General features: G+C 46.9%; 1 protein-coding gene and 1 long non-coding RNA gene across 2 annotated transcripts in view; both read left to right on the forward strand.

Annotated features, from left to right (window-relative positions):
• The window catches only part of GAP43 (growth associated protein 43), a 79,320-nt gene that overhangs the window by 37,540 nt on the left and 23,294 nt on the right, over positions 1 to 18,486 (forward strand). Inside the window, exon 2 of the mRNA XM_074974266.1 lies at positions 7,177 to 7,783. Coding sequence (XP_074830367.1) covers positions 7,177 to 7,783 — 607 coding nt within the window. The remainder of the gene's footprint in view (positions 1 to 7,176; positions 7,784 to 18,486) is intronic.
• LOC142000204 (uncharacterized) lies at positions 9,125 to 13,760 on the forward strand. Its single transcript, XR_012642193.1, has 3 exons — positions 9,125 to 10,473; positions 11,402 to 12,249; positions 13,040 to 13,760. It is a non-coding gene; the product is annotated as an uncharacterized LOC142000204 (long non-coding RNA).

Here is an 18,486-nt window from a genome sequence, read left to right on the forward strand (position 1 = left end):
TGGGAAGGAAATGAAGGAGCAATGGCTGACTTGACTACAAACAACAGACAAAGGAAAATCACTCACTTTGAGGCAGAGTCCCTAATGGCACCAAGGCCTACCTTACTGTGTGCTCTAGTCAGGAGTAGGACACATGGAAAACTCCTGGGGAGCTGCCATCAGGAGCCAGATAGAATGAGGAAGATTCCCCATTCACATTAGGGCTCTTTACATTTGGCACGGGAAAGAGGGTATGGAGGAGGGGAGGCTAAAGTGAGAGACACCCTCTCCCAACTTGCAGAAGGGATGCTGACACCATCGGCCTCTGCCACCCTTTCCATGGGTACAGCTTCTGGTCCATTTAATGTGTGTTGTTTTCTCTTCTGGTAATACTTGAAAACTTAATAAACCCAGAACTTCTGGGTAATACACCCTGAATCCAGGGACCAGGGAGCTAGGAACCCTAGCTGTAATGCATACAGTCCAAAGACAAAAAGGAAAGGAAAGGGAGAGTAATGTTTCCAGGTGTGTGATGGAGTTGTCTCTGGGAGTGACAGGTAGGAAAACAGTCCCTTGCAAGCCAGTGTGGGGTAGAGGGGACTCTGGTAGGAGAGGTAGAGAGGTGGCCCCTCCCGGTGTGCCTCAGGTGTGCCCGGTGTGGGGCAGAGGCGGTTCTGGAGTGTCACAAAATGGAGCAGAGGCAAATCAGCCAATGCTCTTAAAAAATGGAGCGATGTGCTCCCTGTCCCATACCTCCTTCAGTGGCAGGCTGTGGGGCATTTAAATGGGGCTGGAAGGTCTGGTGGCACCTTCTCCATCCCTAGCAATAATCTTCCCCCTCTACAAGTTTTTGGCCAAGTCAGCTCTGTGAGCAAGAGGGGAAACCTTACTGGGGTCAAGGGCCAATGTATTTTGCATGCCTGGAATTCTTCAGGCTGCTGGCTATTTCCAGCTGATCGACACTCCTCCTATGTTGGGATAATTTATCTTCTTGCCTCCTGCTCCCTAGCTACCTCTGAGAGGGAAACTCTGACAGGAGCTGCCTGCCTGAAAAGGGAAGCCTATCATTTGAACTTGGGGTGTGTCAGACAGAGGCAGACAGAGATGCGGAACAAGATCATGTCTCTGTTCAGAAGACAGACTCTGTGCTGTGTAGATAGAGACAAAGCAGCTTAGCTGTGTGCTTCACGAAGAACTTTCAAAATCCTGCACACTGTATTCATGCCAAAGTCCCATTGTCTTCAATGACTATCAATGGACCAGTCAGTATTTCTGACTTTTCCATCACGATAATGTCTAGGGTTCAGGTTAGGGTTAGAGAACACCTGCTGATGATGTCAATGCATAATTTGCACATTTGGTTAGTTTCCACATTGTTTAAATATGTCTACTACTATACAGAATTCACTTTATACGTAAGCATGTGTACAGTACCTAGCACTGTGGGACCTTGATTCCTGATTGGAGCATCTAGGCACTGTCACGGTACAAATAATAATTATTATAATTATTATTAATAATAACAGTAAATAAGAAGCCATGAAAATAGCACTCGAATATCATGAATGTGGACAGACAGAAAGAGAGAGAGATTTCCCTTTTCCACTGGATTCCTCAGAACCATGTACATGTCCTGGAAGGACGGACTCACCTCTTCATTCTTCCAAGGAAGATAAATTGTGTTCCAGGCCATTCACTGTATATGGGTTATTTCTGACCCAACCTTCATAAGTAAGGTATTGGTTGCAGTGGGTGTAAAACTCAATGATGAAGCTCCAATGCTTCTTTTCCTGACAGCAGAGGTTTTCCTTGGCCAAAATGCCTCCCTGCCCCAGTGGTATATGCAGTGTGACACATGCACCAGTTAGCAGCTGTGTTCCACCCCAGAAGTGGCTGCATTCCAACAGTGCTGCACATACATGGTTTGTGAAGTACTTTGGCATGCTCCAGGAGGAAAGTGATATGGAAATGTAACATGTTATGCCTCAGTGGCTTCCGGGGTAGATGCTATAGAAATGCAACACTTATTAGTGAGTGGCTCTAGCGATATTACAAATCACAAGAGCCGTGTTTGAACCACTGTACTCCTGAGCCTGAAGTGGTCTAATTATTATTATTATTATTGGATTCCCCTCCCCACACACTGACCTGAAATCCCTCCCATGCTTTACCTCCTCCCACTCTCTGCCAAAGACCTCCTTTCATTTCACATATGAAATGATACCAAAAGCACGTCTGTGTAACACAATTTGCAGCGGTGGACTTTTCATATCTGTGAGCAAATCAAGGCAATGGGGAAATGATGTCATCACAGCAGGGCTAAGAGTGTGATGTCATCTTGACAGCAGTTCGCTTTAAGTGCTGTCGAGGCAGGCCAGGCTCTGAACTAGAGTTCTCTTTCTAGCCACAGGGCAGATACAGCATGGTCAGCAGCGAAGCAAGCCCTGCAAAATAAACCTCAACCACTGACCTGGAGGGACTCTCCTCTGGGGGGGGGGGGAGAGGAGAGGTCAGTCTCCATGACCTTGGCTAAGACTGCTGATAAGGGAGACAATTAATGTAATTGCATTAGTGGGGGTCACATATTGTAAATAACTGGTTAATAGAGCTGGGCAAATATCGGATAAACACATGGCATACGCTACCTTCTGTGTGTGTGATGATGATGATCTGGGGGTGCCTGGGGTGGGAAAGGCCAAGTGGAATGGTGGGAAAGGGATTCAGTACTCCATGCAGGGCCCATGTAATATGGTGGTCAGAGGACAGAAGTGGGGAGCACATTAATTAACCCTTTCCTCTTTGTGTGTCCCTTTTGTCTGAGGACTGATGATTCCATCACCTTTTCTGATGAGTGTGGGAGCAGCTGGATCCTGGGGGCTAGATCCTTAACTGTGTTGTGGTTATGTTCGATGCAGCTGGCCTTAAGCCACCCCAGTATCCATTCCCCTGATACTGGGCTGTCAGGGAGTTGACATGGTTCCTAGTCTTGACACAGCCTGGAGCGGTCACACACAGAGACCTCTCCATCGGCTGGAACACTGTGTGGTGCCTTTGTGCTTTTCTGTCCCTAGTGTGCCTGTGTGGGGATGAGATGGCTCAACGCCAGCTGAGGTTTTTCCCAGACTGTATGAGGAAGCTTTAAAACCCCTTTGCGCCCAACGGGAGGCTTACATAGGGCTGAAAGGTATGACACTAGGTATCTAATAACACACGGACACAGGCAGCTTTGCAAATGCAGGCACTAGTTTGATGCTCACAGCAGCTGACATAACATGTTAACAGGCTCATAGACTCCATGGTCCTGTTCACACCATGTCACCTGGCAGGCTGGCCTTACCGCTCGCTGAAAGTTTGCAGCGCTGTAGCACCTTGCATCTGAGGCACTTAATGCGCTCTGGAAACATTAGTAAATGTAGATTCACCCTCTCCCAACACAATGGGCATAACTGTACCCATTCAATAGATTTTTGGGGCATAGTCACACCCCATGGTCACTCTCATATTCATTGGAAATGGTCAGCCCTTATGGTCACTCTGAGTGATATAGGTGTGGTCACACCCTATGCAAACTCTCACATGTTCACGGGAGCATCTTCTGTCCCCTGGCTCACTCTCACGTATGGATGTGGGCGTGGTCACTCCCCATGCTCACTTACTTCGATCTGAGTATGGTCACCCCCATGCTCATTCTCTAACCCTGGTGTGGTGTGGTCACGCCCTATGCAAACTCTTACATGTTCACGGGCACGTCTTCCATCCCTTGGCTCACTCTCACATATGGATGTGGGCGTGGTCAGTCCCCATGCTCACTTGCACTCACTGATGTGGGTGTGATCACCCTCACACATTGATGTAAGCACAGTCCATCCCCTCATTGACTCTCACATAGATGTGGGCGTGGCAAGTCCCCCAGCTCGCTCACATGCGGTGGGCGTGGGTTACTCCCCAGACTCACTTGTTGCTGTGGGTGTGGTCAGACAGTGCTCACGTTAGTGTGCGAGTGGTTACGCCAAATGCTCACTCTCACACGTTGATATGAACATGCTTACTCCTGCTCACAAACTGATGTGGGTGTGGTGAGTCCCCACACTATTCTTACACATGGATGGGGGTTGGGGTCAGTCCCCTCACTCACTCTGACGTATATGTGGGTGTGGTCAGTCTGCATGCTCTCTCATTGACTTAGCTGTGGATGTGGTTGGTCCCCATGCTCACTCGCACACACTGATGTGGGTACGGTTGCTCCCAACCTTCACTGTCATATTGATGTGGCATGGCCACTTCCCAGGCACACTCTCACTGAGGTGGGTGCGATCAGTCCGCATTCGCACTCACCTTGGTGTCAGCATGGTTACTCCCCATGTTCACTCTCACACACTGGCAAATGGGTCTAGTCACCCAGTGCTTACCATCACACGTTGATGTGGGTGTGGTCATTTCCCACATTCATGTTCACTACTCAGTGTGGGCCTGGTCAGTCCTAGCCTCATTCTCACATTAATGTGGACATGGTTAGAGCCCTGTGGGGATACAAAATTTGTATCTGCATCCGATCTGTGATCTGCAAAAATGGTCTGTGAATGTCCACAACTGCATCTGTTCATATTGGTGTGGGTGTGGTCCGTCCCCATGCTCACTAGCACACAGTGTGGGTGTGGACCTTCCCCATGCTCACGTGCACATGTTGGTGCAGGTGCAGTTACTTCCCACACTCACTCTGGCCTGGTTTACACCTAAAACTTAGAGAGACAAGGTGGGTGAGGTATCTTCTTATTGGACCAACTGCTGTTGGTGAGAGAGAAAAGCTGTGTGTGACTTGAAAGCTTGTTTCTCTCACCAATAGAAGTTGGTCCAATGAAAAATAATATCTAAGTCATGTCAGTTCCAGGTGATCTAAAACTTAAGTCAACCTAGCTGCATCGCTCAGGGCTGTGAAAAATTTGTGTCCGGTGCAATGTAGTTAGGTTGACCTAAGCCACTCCTGTAGATGCAGGTAGGTTGATGGACGAATGTGCAGCTGTAGGGGTTTGTGGTGTGGACATGTGCTCTGACACAGTGATGTTGTATGGGCAGTCCCCACATTTATTCGCTCACAATTGATGTGGGTGTGGTCACTCCTCATGCTCACTCTCACATTGATGTGGATAACGTTGATGTATGTGCTCAGGCTGTGCTCACTGTCACATATTCATGTGGGCGTGGCCACACCCCATACTCACTCTCACACATTCATATAGGTGCAATTTGTCTGCATGCTCATTCTCATGCACTGATGTACCTTTCTGTTGACCTAGCTCCATCTACACTGGGGTTTAGGTCGGCATAGGTGGCCCTCATGGATGTGGAATTTTCACACCTCTGAGCTCTGTAGCTATGTCGACCTAAGCTTTAAGTGTAGCCCAGGTCCTGGTGTTTGAAGACGTGTGTTGACAGTGTAGAGGCCATTGCATTACCAGTTTCCCTCTGCTCTTTAATAGCTCTTTTGATAACTACTGGATTGGAATATTGATGGAAAAGTATCCCCTTGTCAATATGCAGTTGAGCTGTTACCTACTCAAGTGCTGGTAAATTATCAATAGAAGTACAGTACATGTCATAGAGTGAAAGGAGCCATTAAAGGGTAAAATCTACCCTGGTGCATGAGACCAGCATGAGGCTTGTATGGCATTGTATTGCTTCTTAAGACTTCAACATAGGAATTACGACATAAGTGGTGTATGTGGCCCTCTGCTCAGGGGGAATTAATAGAGATATCAATTATCTTGTAACACTGGATGAATTATCACTATCTACTTATTTTCCTTTCAATGAACCTGGCTTTGAAAGCACAAGCAGATGAGAATGGGGGCAAGAGAGGGTGGTTGTAGATGGGGTATTTGCGAGGCATATATTGTGTGAGCGAGCGTATTTGTGTGTCTGTGTGTCATCTGTGGTGGAGCATCCCGCAGTATAACCCTTCAGTGGGATTCCCCCAGGGCAAAAGACACCAGTGACACTGAACTCAACAGTGCTAGCACCAAGGCCTTACACAACACTACCCTGAAAGCAGTGTGGGTTGTTTTTTTAGGGTGGAGGGGTGGTGGATTTGAAGAGTCAGTAAAAATAAATAGAGCATGAACATTTCTAAACCGATAGCAAATATCTGGTAAATATCACAAATTAACAGGGGGGAAAAAAATCACATGAAATTAAAGAGAGGCAAACAAGTTAGCTCAGGTCCTCCGCTGCAGCCAAAGAGCACTCGGCACCGCTGATGGGCTGAAAAAGTGGCTTTGAATCACCTTTGCATAACTCCAGGGGACATTCTTGTGGCCAGGTATTGTCAGGGTGTTGGGATATCCCTACCCCGCTTTTTCCCTGGCTATGCCCCTGTGCTTAGGTCGGGGGGAGGGGGGTGGTTCTGGAGCCACGGCAGGTGTTGTATATAGCGCTAGTCACCGCATTTTTATCAACAAGGTTTTTCAATGGAAAAAAATGACTTTTTGAACAATACACAGCGATTTATATGTTCTGATTTCCCAGTGAAATGATTCAAAATAAGAAAAAAATCAGTTTGAATCCAATTGAGTCCAAACAAAAAAAGGTTTTTCTTCTCCATCTGAAAAAACCCCAAATAAATTAGGAAACCCTCGCTAAAAGGTGCTTCACATCAAATCAAAATTCTTTTTATTGGTTTCAAATCAGTTCCAAACGAACGTTTGTTTCGAATCATTCCATCAAACAATGGGGACATCTTGGGGGAAAATGTCAAGGGAAATGCAAGTTTATTTCACTGGCTATTTTCCACAGAAAAGAATTCAACATTTTTATGCAGCCTTAGCTGGATACCACTGAAGAAGCTTCCTGTGTAGGGGAGAACCTCGTGAGCCCGAATCCACCATGTTAAAACAACTTTGTTCTGGGGTCTGGTGTGAAGTTGCTAAATTGAAGGACAGGATCTGGCTCGCTGTACAAGGGAATATGCAAAATAACACACACCCACACACACACCCGCATATAAACAACAGTATGGTAGTTTTGCCACATTGCTGCCACATGAGGATAAGGGTGCTGCTCTAGCATGTGCTCTACTCTTGACAGGCCTTGCCCAGCCTAGTGAAGGGTGGGTGAGATGCCATCAATGAAACGAGCTTTCACTGCATGTGGGAAATTCTTTATCTGACTCCTTTCCCCCCTCCCCACCCTTTCTCCTTAAAGGTTGAAAAAAATGATGATGTTGACCAAAAGATTGAGCAAGATGGCATCAAACCAGAAGATAAAGCTCATAAGGCAGCCACCAAAATCCAGGCCAGCTTCCGCGGACACATAACAAGGAAAAAGCTCAAGGGGGAGAAGAAGGGAGATATCCAAGCGGCCGATGCTGAGGCTGCTGAGAAGAAGGAAGAGGCCCCGTCTGATGGTGTGGCAGAGAACAAAGAGAGCGACGCTCCTGCTGCCACAGAAGCTGCTCCGTCTGACAGCGCCCCGCCTGCAGAGGGCAGCAAAGATGGCAGCGCTCCCTCGGAGGAGAAGCAGGGGGAAGGCACTGCTGACACTGGCTCAGAGCAGCCAGCCCCGCAGGCAGCCACTCCTGCCTCCTCCTCAGAGGAGAAGCCCACTCCCACTGCCACTGAAACGGAAAGTGCCACTAAAGCTTCCACTGATAACTCGCCGTCCTTGAAGGCTGACGAAGCCCAAGACAAAGAGGAGCCTAAACAAGCCGATGTGCCTGCTGCTGTCACCACCACTGCTGCAGAGGATGCTACTGCCAAGGCAACAGCACAAACGGAGACGGCGGAGAGCAGCCAAACCGAAGAGAAGACAGGTAAGTGGATGTCAGGGAGCAGGGCTCTCTCTAAATGGCCGGGGAGGAGACGGACTCCAGTGTAGGGAATCTTTTTAGTGTAACAAGAGTCTGAATCCAGATCTATGGTGAAAGCAGCCTGTGAAGGGATTTTTTTTAACCTCATTTACCTTGGTCCTGTCCAGAGACAACCCCCTGAATTCATATCCTCAACTTTGAGTCTTTTAGGGCCTGGTTCTCCACTGTTTTGCCCTTTGTGTCAACATTGACACCTGTGCAAAGTGGGTGTAAAATGCCATCACTGGTGTGAGCAACCAGACAATATTGATTTGGTAAAATTTTACACCCACTCTGCACTTACTTGGCACAGGTGTAACATCCCTTTCATTTGGATGTTATAATCCCCTTTAATAGTGAGGACATACATGCACCAGCTCCACTGTAATGACCAGAAGTAAGTAATTTATTACAGCAGATATTGATTTGATTATTTTCACCTATTTTGTTCGCCAGTTGTCAGTGAACTGTTTACAATATTCTTGCATCTAATCCAGAGGTGGACAAACTACGGCCCATGGGCCAAACCATACTGCCCGGCCCTTGAGCTCCCGGCTGGGGAACCTAGTACCTGCCCCCTCTCCTGCTGTCCCCCCTCCTTGCACATGCTGGGCGGTGGGGCTGCGAGCTCCTGCCAGGCAGAGTGGCTGCAAAAGCCGCCAGCCTGCCGCAGTGCTCTAGTGAGCGGCTGTGTGGCTGGCTCTGGCCGGGCGGCGCGGCTGCCAGTCCTAGTGCTCTGAGCAGCATGGTAAGGGGGTGGAGAGCAGGGCGGGTGGATTAAGGGGCAGGGAGGTTCCGGGGGGCAGTCAGAGGACAGGGAGCAGTGGGCAGTTGGATAGGAGTGGGAGTCCTGGGGGGCCTGTCAGGGAGTGGGGGTGTGGATAAGGGTCAGGGCAGTCAGGGGACAGGGAGCAGTGGGGGGTTGGATAGGGGGTGGAGTCCCGGGAGGGGGTGGTCAGGGGACAAGGAGCAGGCTGGGGGGATTGGATGGGTCAGAGGTTCTGAGGGGGGCAGTCAGGGGGCGGGAAGTGGTAGCGGGCAGGGCCCAGGCTGTTTGGGGAGGCACAGCCTTCCCTACCCAGCCCTCCATACAGTTTCAGAACCCCGATGTGGCCCTCGGGCCAAAAAGTTTGCCCACCTCTGATCTAATCGGTATTCTAAATTATTTGCAAATTTCTTCAGTAAATGTTTTTTGGCCTGCAGATCAATGGAACTGTGATCATTACAACTGAATATACAATTTGCAGTTCACGGTCTAACATAAGTAAATAGCTTAGCTTGCCAACACAGAGTGAGTTGTAAATTTCACCATTGAATATACACTTTTTAAAATTAGCTTTCAGTGAATATTTGAATATTCATGCACAACATTTGCTTTTTATTCATATTCATTTGATATTCTTGCTAGCGAAACTCAAGCTCTCGAGTATTTTCAGAAACCAAAGGCAGAAGGTTTGTGACCATGGACAAATCAAAATTCCCATTGGAATGCTAACGAATATTGGTAACAAAATCTCCTTTCCCACTATTTGATCAGCTTTGCCAGTCACAAACTCACACAACTGGTGTGTCCGAGGATCACAGAAGTTAGAGAGTGGGAAAAAAGATACAATATGTCTTTTTATCCATTTCCCTGATGTGGGATTGTTCCCTGCAATATGTGTTTAGGCGCGGAAGAATTTGATTTTTATTTTTTTATAATTTTGACGGCCAATATCCATGTTTATTTGTAAGCCTTTTTCAATTTTTATTAATTTAAATGTTCACAGTTGTGGGAAATTATGTGTGTGTGTGTGTGGGGGGGGGTCAGATAATTATTTGATGATGGTAGATACTGAGATTCAAAACGTTAAGGCTTTATAACCATTAAAACACTAATTGTCAACATCACATGCCAAAATATACAAAGCAAAGAGCCTTAAATCGAACTTTAAGTTCTCAAGTGGCATTTTGCTTATTCTGCCTATCTGTCATATTTTATGATTATTGATGGAAATATTTTTTCATCTGTTTGTTTGCATAAGGTGAAATCGACGTTTTCTAATCCTTCCAAGTCTAAATACGTTCCACAGTACTTTTCCTAGTCTAGTTGCGAAGGGCTTTCACTACAAGAGGGCTACCTCAAGGGAGCTTCCAGCGCTTCCTAGCTCTCATGGCTAGGAAATGTTCCCTGATACATAGCCTACATTTTTCTTTTCCTAATTGCATCCTATCACTCCCCGGTGTCCCTCTAAACAATGCTTCCCCTTCCTTGGCGTTTATTCCCTTCCTAGACTCAGAGACAGTGACCATGTCCCTCCAGTCATCGTTTAGTTATGCATTATCCTGCCAACTCCCAGCAGTGCTGTGGAGGCTTGGTCATCCATGAAAGAATGAGGACTACTAAAACATCTGTCACTCCAGCACTCTGCCAGTCCAGGGACCGATCTCTCCAGCTTTTCTCAAAATCTCCTCTTTCAGCTCTATCAGGCTGTTTCTCCCTGAAGACATTCTCTTGGCTTCCAAAGTTCATCTTTTATCATGTCTGTGGTCGAAGACTAGCACAGACCTATGCAGTGTGAGGCTGCCAAAAATAAATAAATCAAACTGGCTACTGGCCAGCATCATTGGTTGGCTCATTGCCGTGGCACGCTTGGCTGCTACTCCTATGAAGCGTAAGTGCAGGTCATTCTACATTTGTGTGGTGTTATTCATTTGGGTAGAATTTTGCTACACTTGTCACGTCATCTATGGGTATGTTCCTGGGGTACCACTAGCAGTGGATGAGGACATCTGACCTACATCCTTGGGAGATCGTTTGCCTCTGCATCTGAGTGAAAGAAAGAAAAGGAGGGACAGAATGAATGAATGAATGAGTTAATCAATTAACCAAATTGCATTACCTGTAGTGCTTAAAATTACACATTTCTGCAGTGGACTGGAAGTGGGGCAGCTCCTCCAGAACAGTATTTACTCCACTAACACACTCATCATCCCCCAACTGTTCAACCCTAGATACTCTATTAATCTTGTCTTTTAGGTAACTGCTTTGGAAACTGACTTTAACCAAGCAATCCTGTGTCCGGTATTAATTTACTTGGTGCCTCAGGGCTCGGTTTTTATTATAAAGCACCTTCTAAATAATTCTGATTAGGGCTGCTGGACCATGAAGCAAAGATGTGGGGTTCTACCCAGGATAAAGCATGAATGAGACACAGGGCCAAATTCAGAGGCTGATCTAAGTTAGAATCCTAGTTGCTCTCCTAGACCCCCTCACACCCAGTTCCCTGTGAGTAGATTTACGTTGATGTCCCTTACAAGCTGAGGAGCTGGGAGAAGATGTAAGTTAAGATAGGAGGTGGCCTACTTAAATTTACACTTCCTCACACTCTCCTGTTTGTTGCTTTTCTTGCCACATTCCTGGCTTCTGGCCCATTAAAAACTCTGTCCTACTCAGTGGGACAAAGTCAGGAGGGAAGTGTAAGGAGTATGTACGTTACATATTGGTAAGGAGGTGCATGTCTAAGGCCTAGTCTATACTACAAAGTTAGGTCAACATAAGTCGCCTTGCATTCACCTATATGTGCATGTGTCTGCACTCAGATTTGTCTCCCGGTGATGTAAGTGCCTGTTACAACGACGCAGTAAAACCGCTTCCTCAAACCGCATGGAACCATTGTCAATCTAGTGAGGTCAATCCAATGCAAGTGTAGACACCTGTGTCGACCCTAACAGTCCTCCATAATGCCCAATTCCTTGAGACAGTGATCGCTTTGGTCACAATTTTAAACTCCGCTGTCCAAGGGTCATAGAGACCAGAAGCCACCCACTACCCTCACCCATTAAAGCCCCCTGCATATTTTTGAAGTGCCTTTTCCTGATTGCCCACCTCGTAAGCACAGCAACCGGCTCACCTTTGTTGAGTGCAACAGGTGCCCAACGAACCATGCCGGCTCCATGCACACTGAGAGATACTGGATGCGCTCTTGCCTGGCCTACACTGGGAGTACTGGATCTCCTGGGCCTGTTGGGAGAAGAGGCTGTAAAGCACAACTATGGACCACCCATAGAAATGTGGACATCTATGAGCAGAATGCAGGGGGATACAGGGAAAGGGGTACAACAGGGATCAGCAGAAGGAATTTTGCCAGGGATACCACAAGGCCAGGGAATGCAATAGATCTGGTGCTGCACTGCAGACCTGTTGCTTCTACAATGAACTGCATGCCGTACTTGGCAGACACTCCACGGGCACCCAGCAGAACACTGTGGAACCTCGGAGAAGCCCAAGACAGTGACCGCTGCTGTGAAGAGGGAGGAGGAGGAGGAGGGAGATGTGGCTGGGAACTCCAGCCATGCTGGGAACCCGGAGCCATTTGAAATTCTGCCACACTGTAGCCAGTCCCGCCAAGCAAGTGCGGGTGAGCCTGATGAAGGGGACGGGAACTCAGGTAAGTGTGTGCATGCATTTTTCCTTAAAATGTTGACATTTAAAGAGGGCGCCCGGCCCATCCCCAAGTTACTAAGACACAGGTATCTACTTTTCATTGTTTTACTCATATGAAAAGAGGTAGCGGTACAATAAACAGAGGTAGAGTTGGCATCTGCTTTTCGTACCCCTATTGGACTAGGTGGCAGGGTCAGTGTGTTCATGCGGAGCTCTTTGTTTAGGTATATAGGCATGTCTCTTAGATCCTCCTGAGAGGTCTCCATGAAACTTGCATGGAGGTACTTTGCAATCCTCTCCTGAAGGTTTCTAGGGATGGCGGCCTTATTTCTTCCTCCGTGGTAGGACACGTTCCCACGCCACTCCGCAGTGAGTTCAGCTGGCACCACTGCAGTACACAGGCTAGCAGCATACAGACCCAGGCGGCTTAGGGATGCCAGCAGCAACTGTGCTCTCTGTGCCTTTGTGACCATCAGGAGTAAGATACCAGCTGTGGAAAATGGTGCCAATATCCAGTGCCATTGTCTCATACTCATGCCTATGGAATAGGGACTGAAATGTTATAGCTTCATGCAACAGAAAATCCTTCCCCATGTCCGTCGCCCCTGGTGGGCCACACTCACTCTGGCTGGGGCTGGAGAGCCGTGCTGCGCAGAGGAGTTCCAAAGCTGAAGTGTCAATAAGTATTTCTCATTAAAAGTGTTTGTGGGAATCGGGGAAGGGTGTTTTGAAATTTATCTTTCCCTTTCCCATGTGGCTGTAAATCCAATGGTACATCTGTCTGTTTTTATCAGCAGCTTCTGGCACGGCGGCCCCGAGGGAGGCCCCCGCCACACCCGCTGAATGCCTGGCCCTGATGAGCAGGAAAAAGAAGAGGACTAAGGAGAACACGTTCAGCAAGTTCCTGCAAGCTGTGCTGCATCAGCCCATGAGCCTGGAAGGTCAATATGACTGACAGTCTGGAGAAAGAGAGGAAAGGAAAAAGGTCCAGGAGTCTCAAGAGGTGTAAGAGCAGGAAATCCACCAGGACATAATGAGTCTTTTCAGGCAGCAAACCCAAATGCTGCAGACCTGACTGACCTACAGCTCCCAAAATCCTGGACTCTCCACTTTTGCAGTCCTTGGAGAACTCCACTGTCGCTGCTCCCTAACTGCCCAACATACCACGGGGCATCATGGGCCACATCATTATCCCTACTGCACTCCACTCCAGAATACAGCAAGGAAACCCACAGCTTCACACACACTGACCTGTGAGCACCACAACTGGTGTATGCGTAGCTGCAATGGACTACGTTTATTTACTCACTGGACATAAACATTTATTTCCTTTATATTTCTAATGTTTCACCCCATTAAGTTATGTTGAAAATTTGTATAACATTGCCTACGGTTTCTTTGCCCACGGATTTTCTGCACTGTTTTTTTTCCACTCAATAAAGTTCAATTTTGGGACAACCAAATTATCTTTATTAACTCACAACACACATTGCAGAATTCATGGTGGCACTCAAAGCAAACAGCACTTGTAAATGCACCCCAAGCACCACAGAATTCATGGTTAAGGAAAACACCCTGTCACATTTATTAATATACAGTAAGCAGTACACAATTCTTAGCAGCACGCAAAGCTCCAGGCCCAGAGAACACTCTGGCAGAGAATACTACTGTGGCTAATAGTTAAAGTGCTCTTTCAAAACCTCCCACAACCACATAGCTCCGAGTTGGGCTCTTGTAATAGCCCTTGGGTCTGGCTGTTCAAAGTCAGCAGGCAGTCACTCCACCTCCACGCTGGTGGCAGCTTTTCCCCCTTTGACTCACAGATCTTTTTTTGGTGCTGTGGAGGTGGCCAGTGTACAGCTTCTTGAGCTGTGGAACAAGGGGGTAGGCTGGCTCCCCAAGAATCACTATTGGCATTTCAGTATCACCAAAGGTAATCTGCCAGTTGGAAAAGAATGTCCCTAATTGCAGCTTTCGGAACAGTCCTGTGTTCTTAAAGATGCGAGCATCATGCACCTTCCCTGCATCGCAGGAGACGATTAATGGGCCCCATGAGGTTGCATGACAGTGGCATCCACTGTGGATTTTTCAATGCCAAAATTATTTCCCACTGACCAGTAACAATCTGGCGTTGCAAGCTTCCAGAGTGCGATTGACACTTGCTTCACCACTGTCAATGCAGCTCTCATTCTGGTGTCCCTGAGCTGTAGGGTAGGCCATGCTCAGCACACAGATCCAGGAATGTGGCTTTTTGCATCTGAAAGTTCGGCAGCCAATGCTCGTCATCCCAAACCTGCATTATGATGCTATCCCACCAGTGAATGCTCATTTCTCAAGCCCAGAAGCAGTTCTCCACCAGCTGCAGCTGCTCTGTGAACACCTCCACCAACCTTGAATGGGTTTTCGCTATGTCCTGCTGCAAATGGTCCTTGAAGAAATCCTCATATTTCTGGTTGTTGCATTACTTCCTGAGGATCTGCAAATTCAGCAGACTCATGCCTTGTGTATTTGCAACATTCAGGAGAATAGTGCAGAGCTCTGTGGGCACCATGATTCTCTCAGAGATGGCAGAGATCGAAAAGTGCTACATGGGATTGTGGGATTGTTTTAAAAAAGCTTAAAAACTAAGGGATGGAGAAAATTGTATGCTAAGAATTTGACCTCTATCTCCCAGAGATCTCTGGGCAAGTTATTACTATCCCACAAAACATTGCAAAAATGTCCCAAAATGTATTATGCTGGATGGCAGCGCATGGCATGCTGGGATACCTACCCATCATCTACCACACTTTGCATCAACACACGCCCTTCTGGTGAGTACACACTTCACTGACACAAGCAGCCAAGTAAGCTCATGTCCGGGTGACATAAAACCTGTGGCGTCTGCATACCAACGTAATGTGTGTCAACCAAAGTTTGTAGTGTGGACATGGACTAAGTAAGTGAGCCATATGCTACTCTCAGTTGCATTGGTTTAAATCTGTAGTGTCTCCACTGAAGTCAGTGGATTTACTCCAGATTTAGACAGGTGGAAAGAGAGATCAGACTCCAGTCTGGTTGGTCCGAGGGAGTCTACGATAGCTGGTGTAACATTCACATGGTAGGGTGCAGGAGAAGGTGTGAGTCACACCAGTTTAGACTCCCTTTTGTCTTTCCTAGATTATCTTGAACTCATCTCTGAATTTGGCTCACCCTCACACCAAAAGCACTCTTAGAACATCAGGTAAGAATACAGTGAAGCACAGAAATCTCGACTAGTAAATGTACCTAAGGAAGCAAATTGATCTTCCTTTGTACAGAAATGAAGAATGCTCTCCTGCTTGGTGAAATAGCCTTAAAATAAAGCAGTCTCCCTGCTGCAATGGAATAATCAGTCAGCCTACAATCACTTTATAAGTCTGGCAGGTCTGCAGTTCCCAGAGGGCTCTACACCCCTGCACCTCTGCACACTGGCAGTCACCACTTCCACTCACTTCCTTAGAGAATGTAAGTCTCCAGAGGCACTTTTCAAGATGTAAAAGCTTTGTTTTGAGTTGTATCAGAATACTGACCCAGGGACAACCCGGGGAGCATTGCCTATATAAAGATTTGCCTATGGGAAGCACTGTCTATTGTAATGTACTTGCTAGTGTGTATGGTCTGATCTACACTGGAGGATTAGAGTGTGTAACTGAAGTGTTAGCATTGGTCTATGCATTACTGGCACGATACAGAGCACCTTTACCAGCATACTTATTTCAACTGCACTTACCGCTGCATCTACCCAAAGCAGCATAGGAAAGTGATGCAAGCACATTTCCCCCCGGGAAACGGTGGTGTAATTGTAACCTGCAAGCTAGTTTGCCAGAACTTCTTGTCTACTGCCGTGCTCTATCGGTACGAGCGAAGCACAAACATTAGCGTTGCTCATAGCATGCCTCAGCACTATAAAGCCTGAGCCTGATTTCCTGTTGCACTGTAGTCTCCTTCTTAGCGTATGCGCAATGTGCCTCAGGTGGCATGTGACCAGGATTCATCACCAGATTTGGTTTGCTGGTTGGATCATTAGCTTCCCGGCTTGGCCCGAGCACTGTAGTCCTTTGCATCAGTGCACAATGGGTGTAAAATGCTTATGAATGCATTTTGCACTGGTGCAAATGACAACACAAGGTGCAGAACAAGGGAGCATCAGACACCACATCTTCAGAAGGTTTGTAGAAGATTGGTGGATAGACGCTTGGTGTACTAGGAGCTAATATGCAGCATACCACAATTTTTCAGAGTACATGAGCCCTATGTGGCCCCCACTTCTCCTTTATAGGATGGAGCATCCTACCTGCTCCAGTGTGTGCCCTAAAACTATCACTGAATGAGGTTCTCCTTAAGCAATGTGTGTTGCAGTTGTATGTTTGGAGCAGAAAGACCTGAGTTCAAGCCCTGCTTATATTCATGGTAATAACTGTGTTTAGTAATAACTATATGGGATCTGGCTATGGAACAATCTGCCCAATGAAATCAGGTGAATCAAGAGCCTAGCTATAGTTGAGAAAGCCTTTCCACTGTGATGCTCACAATTCAAGCAACCCCCTTTTATTCCTACCAAACAAAAACAAAACAAAAACCCCTAGCCCAGGCAGAGTATTGACCCCCAAAGGGAAAAATGCCAGAGACTCCACAAAGTCCACTACGTACTTCACTATTGCTATCGATTTTAAATGGAAGGCACTCATATACTAAGGTGATGGTTGGCAATATAAAATCAATGCTAGACAGATAGAGTGATCACCGTGAAGTGTAGCTAGCTGCTGCGAGCTGTACAGTCATGGCCATGCAGGGCACTGCAGTCATGGATTCTCTGTATACCATGAGCTGCTAGGCTGAACGTTGCAGCTGAACACGAAGCATATCAAGTATCAGTTGGGATTTATTAGTCAAAGGAGCAAATCCAAGAGAGCCATCAGGGTTACGCAGCTCTGCACTTTGTGCTGCAATTTCTTTAAGGGAAAAGCCCTAATTCCTCCATAAAATGATAGGCTTAGGCAAATTCCACCCAGTCAGTGTGATCAGATTATCTGAACAGTCCTTGAGTGCTTTGTAATTGCTGCAATTAGAGCCAAGAAAAATTAGTGGCACTACCGTGATCCCTTCCAATCCATGCAGCAGCCCCATGGACTCGGCTAAGGTGGACCTATGCACTCTGAAATTATGTGGCCATGCAAATGGCTGCATAGGAACATAGGAATTGCCAGCCTGCATTACAGCCAAAATCCATCATGTCCAGTATCCAGCCTTTAACAGTGGCTAGTACCAGATGCTTCAAAGGAAGGTGTAAGAACCCCACAGCAGGCAGATGTGGGTCACTCTGACCCCTATATTAGGGCTCATCCTGATCTCTGATAGCTAGACATTGGTTTAAACCGTGAAGCAGGAGGTTAATATCCCTTTGAACACTTCTGCTATTATGATAACTCAGGATATTCTTGATAGCCATATAACTATAAGTCCCTTTCTGAATCTTGCTTAATTCTTGGCCTCAACACCTTCCTGTGGCAGTGAGTTCCACAGTTTAATCACATGTTGTGTGAAATTTGCCACACTTTAATTACATTGCCTCCTTGTTCTTGTATTATAAGACAGAGATAACAGAAGCTCCAATCTACCATCTAATTTTTATCATGTTCCCTCTTATTCATCTCCTTTCTAAGAGAAACAGTCCCAGTCTTTTCATATAAGAGCTTTTTCGGGTTCTTGATCATTCTGGTAATTCTTCACTAAGCACTCTCCAGTCTAGCCTTTTTGAGATGGGGTGACCAGCACTGCACATAGTGTTCCAGAGGAGGCTGCATCACAGATTTATGTAATGGCATTTTCATATCTTCTATATTGCTCTCCATCCTATTCCATGTGCATCCTAACATCTTGTTTGCTTTGTTGACTGCAGCTGCTCATTGTGCTGAGGTCTTTATTGAGCTCTCTATAGTGATGTCCAGGTCCCATTCCTGACTTGATCCTTCTCCCTTTTGTAAAAATGCTGCCTAAATCTTGTATTGAGCCATATGATTGGCTGTAGAGTGGGCCAGTGGCTAAAGAGGCCAAAAAATGTAGACCGGAGCAGGATGCTTTCGGAGCAGTCGGTTGCAATGCTGAGTCCTGCTGGGGCACAGCGCCTGCTCTTGTGGAGAATCAGAGCTCTGCAGGACAAGCACTTATTTGGCTCTGGCGCTCCCAAGATACTCAGCAAAGTAGTTCCTTCCTACATTCT

The sequence above is a fragment of the Natator depressus genome, chromosome 1 (genome assembly GCF_965152275.1).
Source record: "Natator depressus isolate rNatDep1 chromosome 1, rNatDep2.hap1, whole genome shotgun sequence".
Lineage (NCBI taxonomy): Eukaryota > Metazoa > Chordata > Testudines > Cheloniidae > Natator > Natator depressus.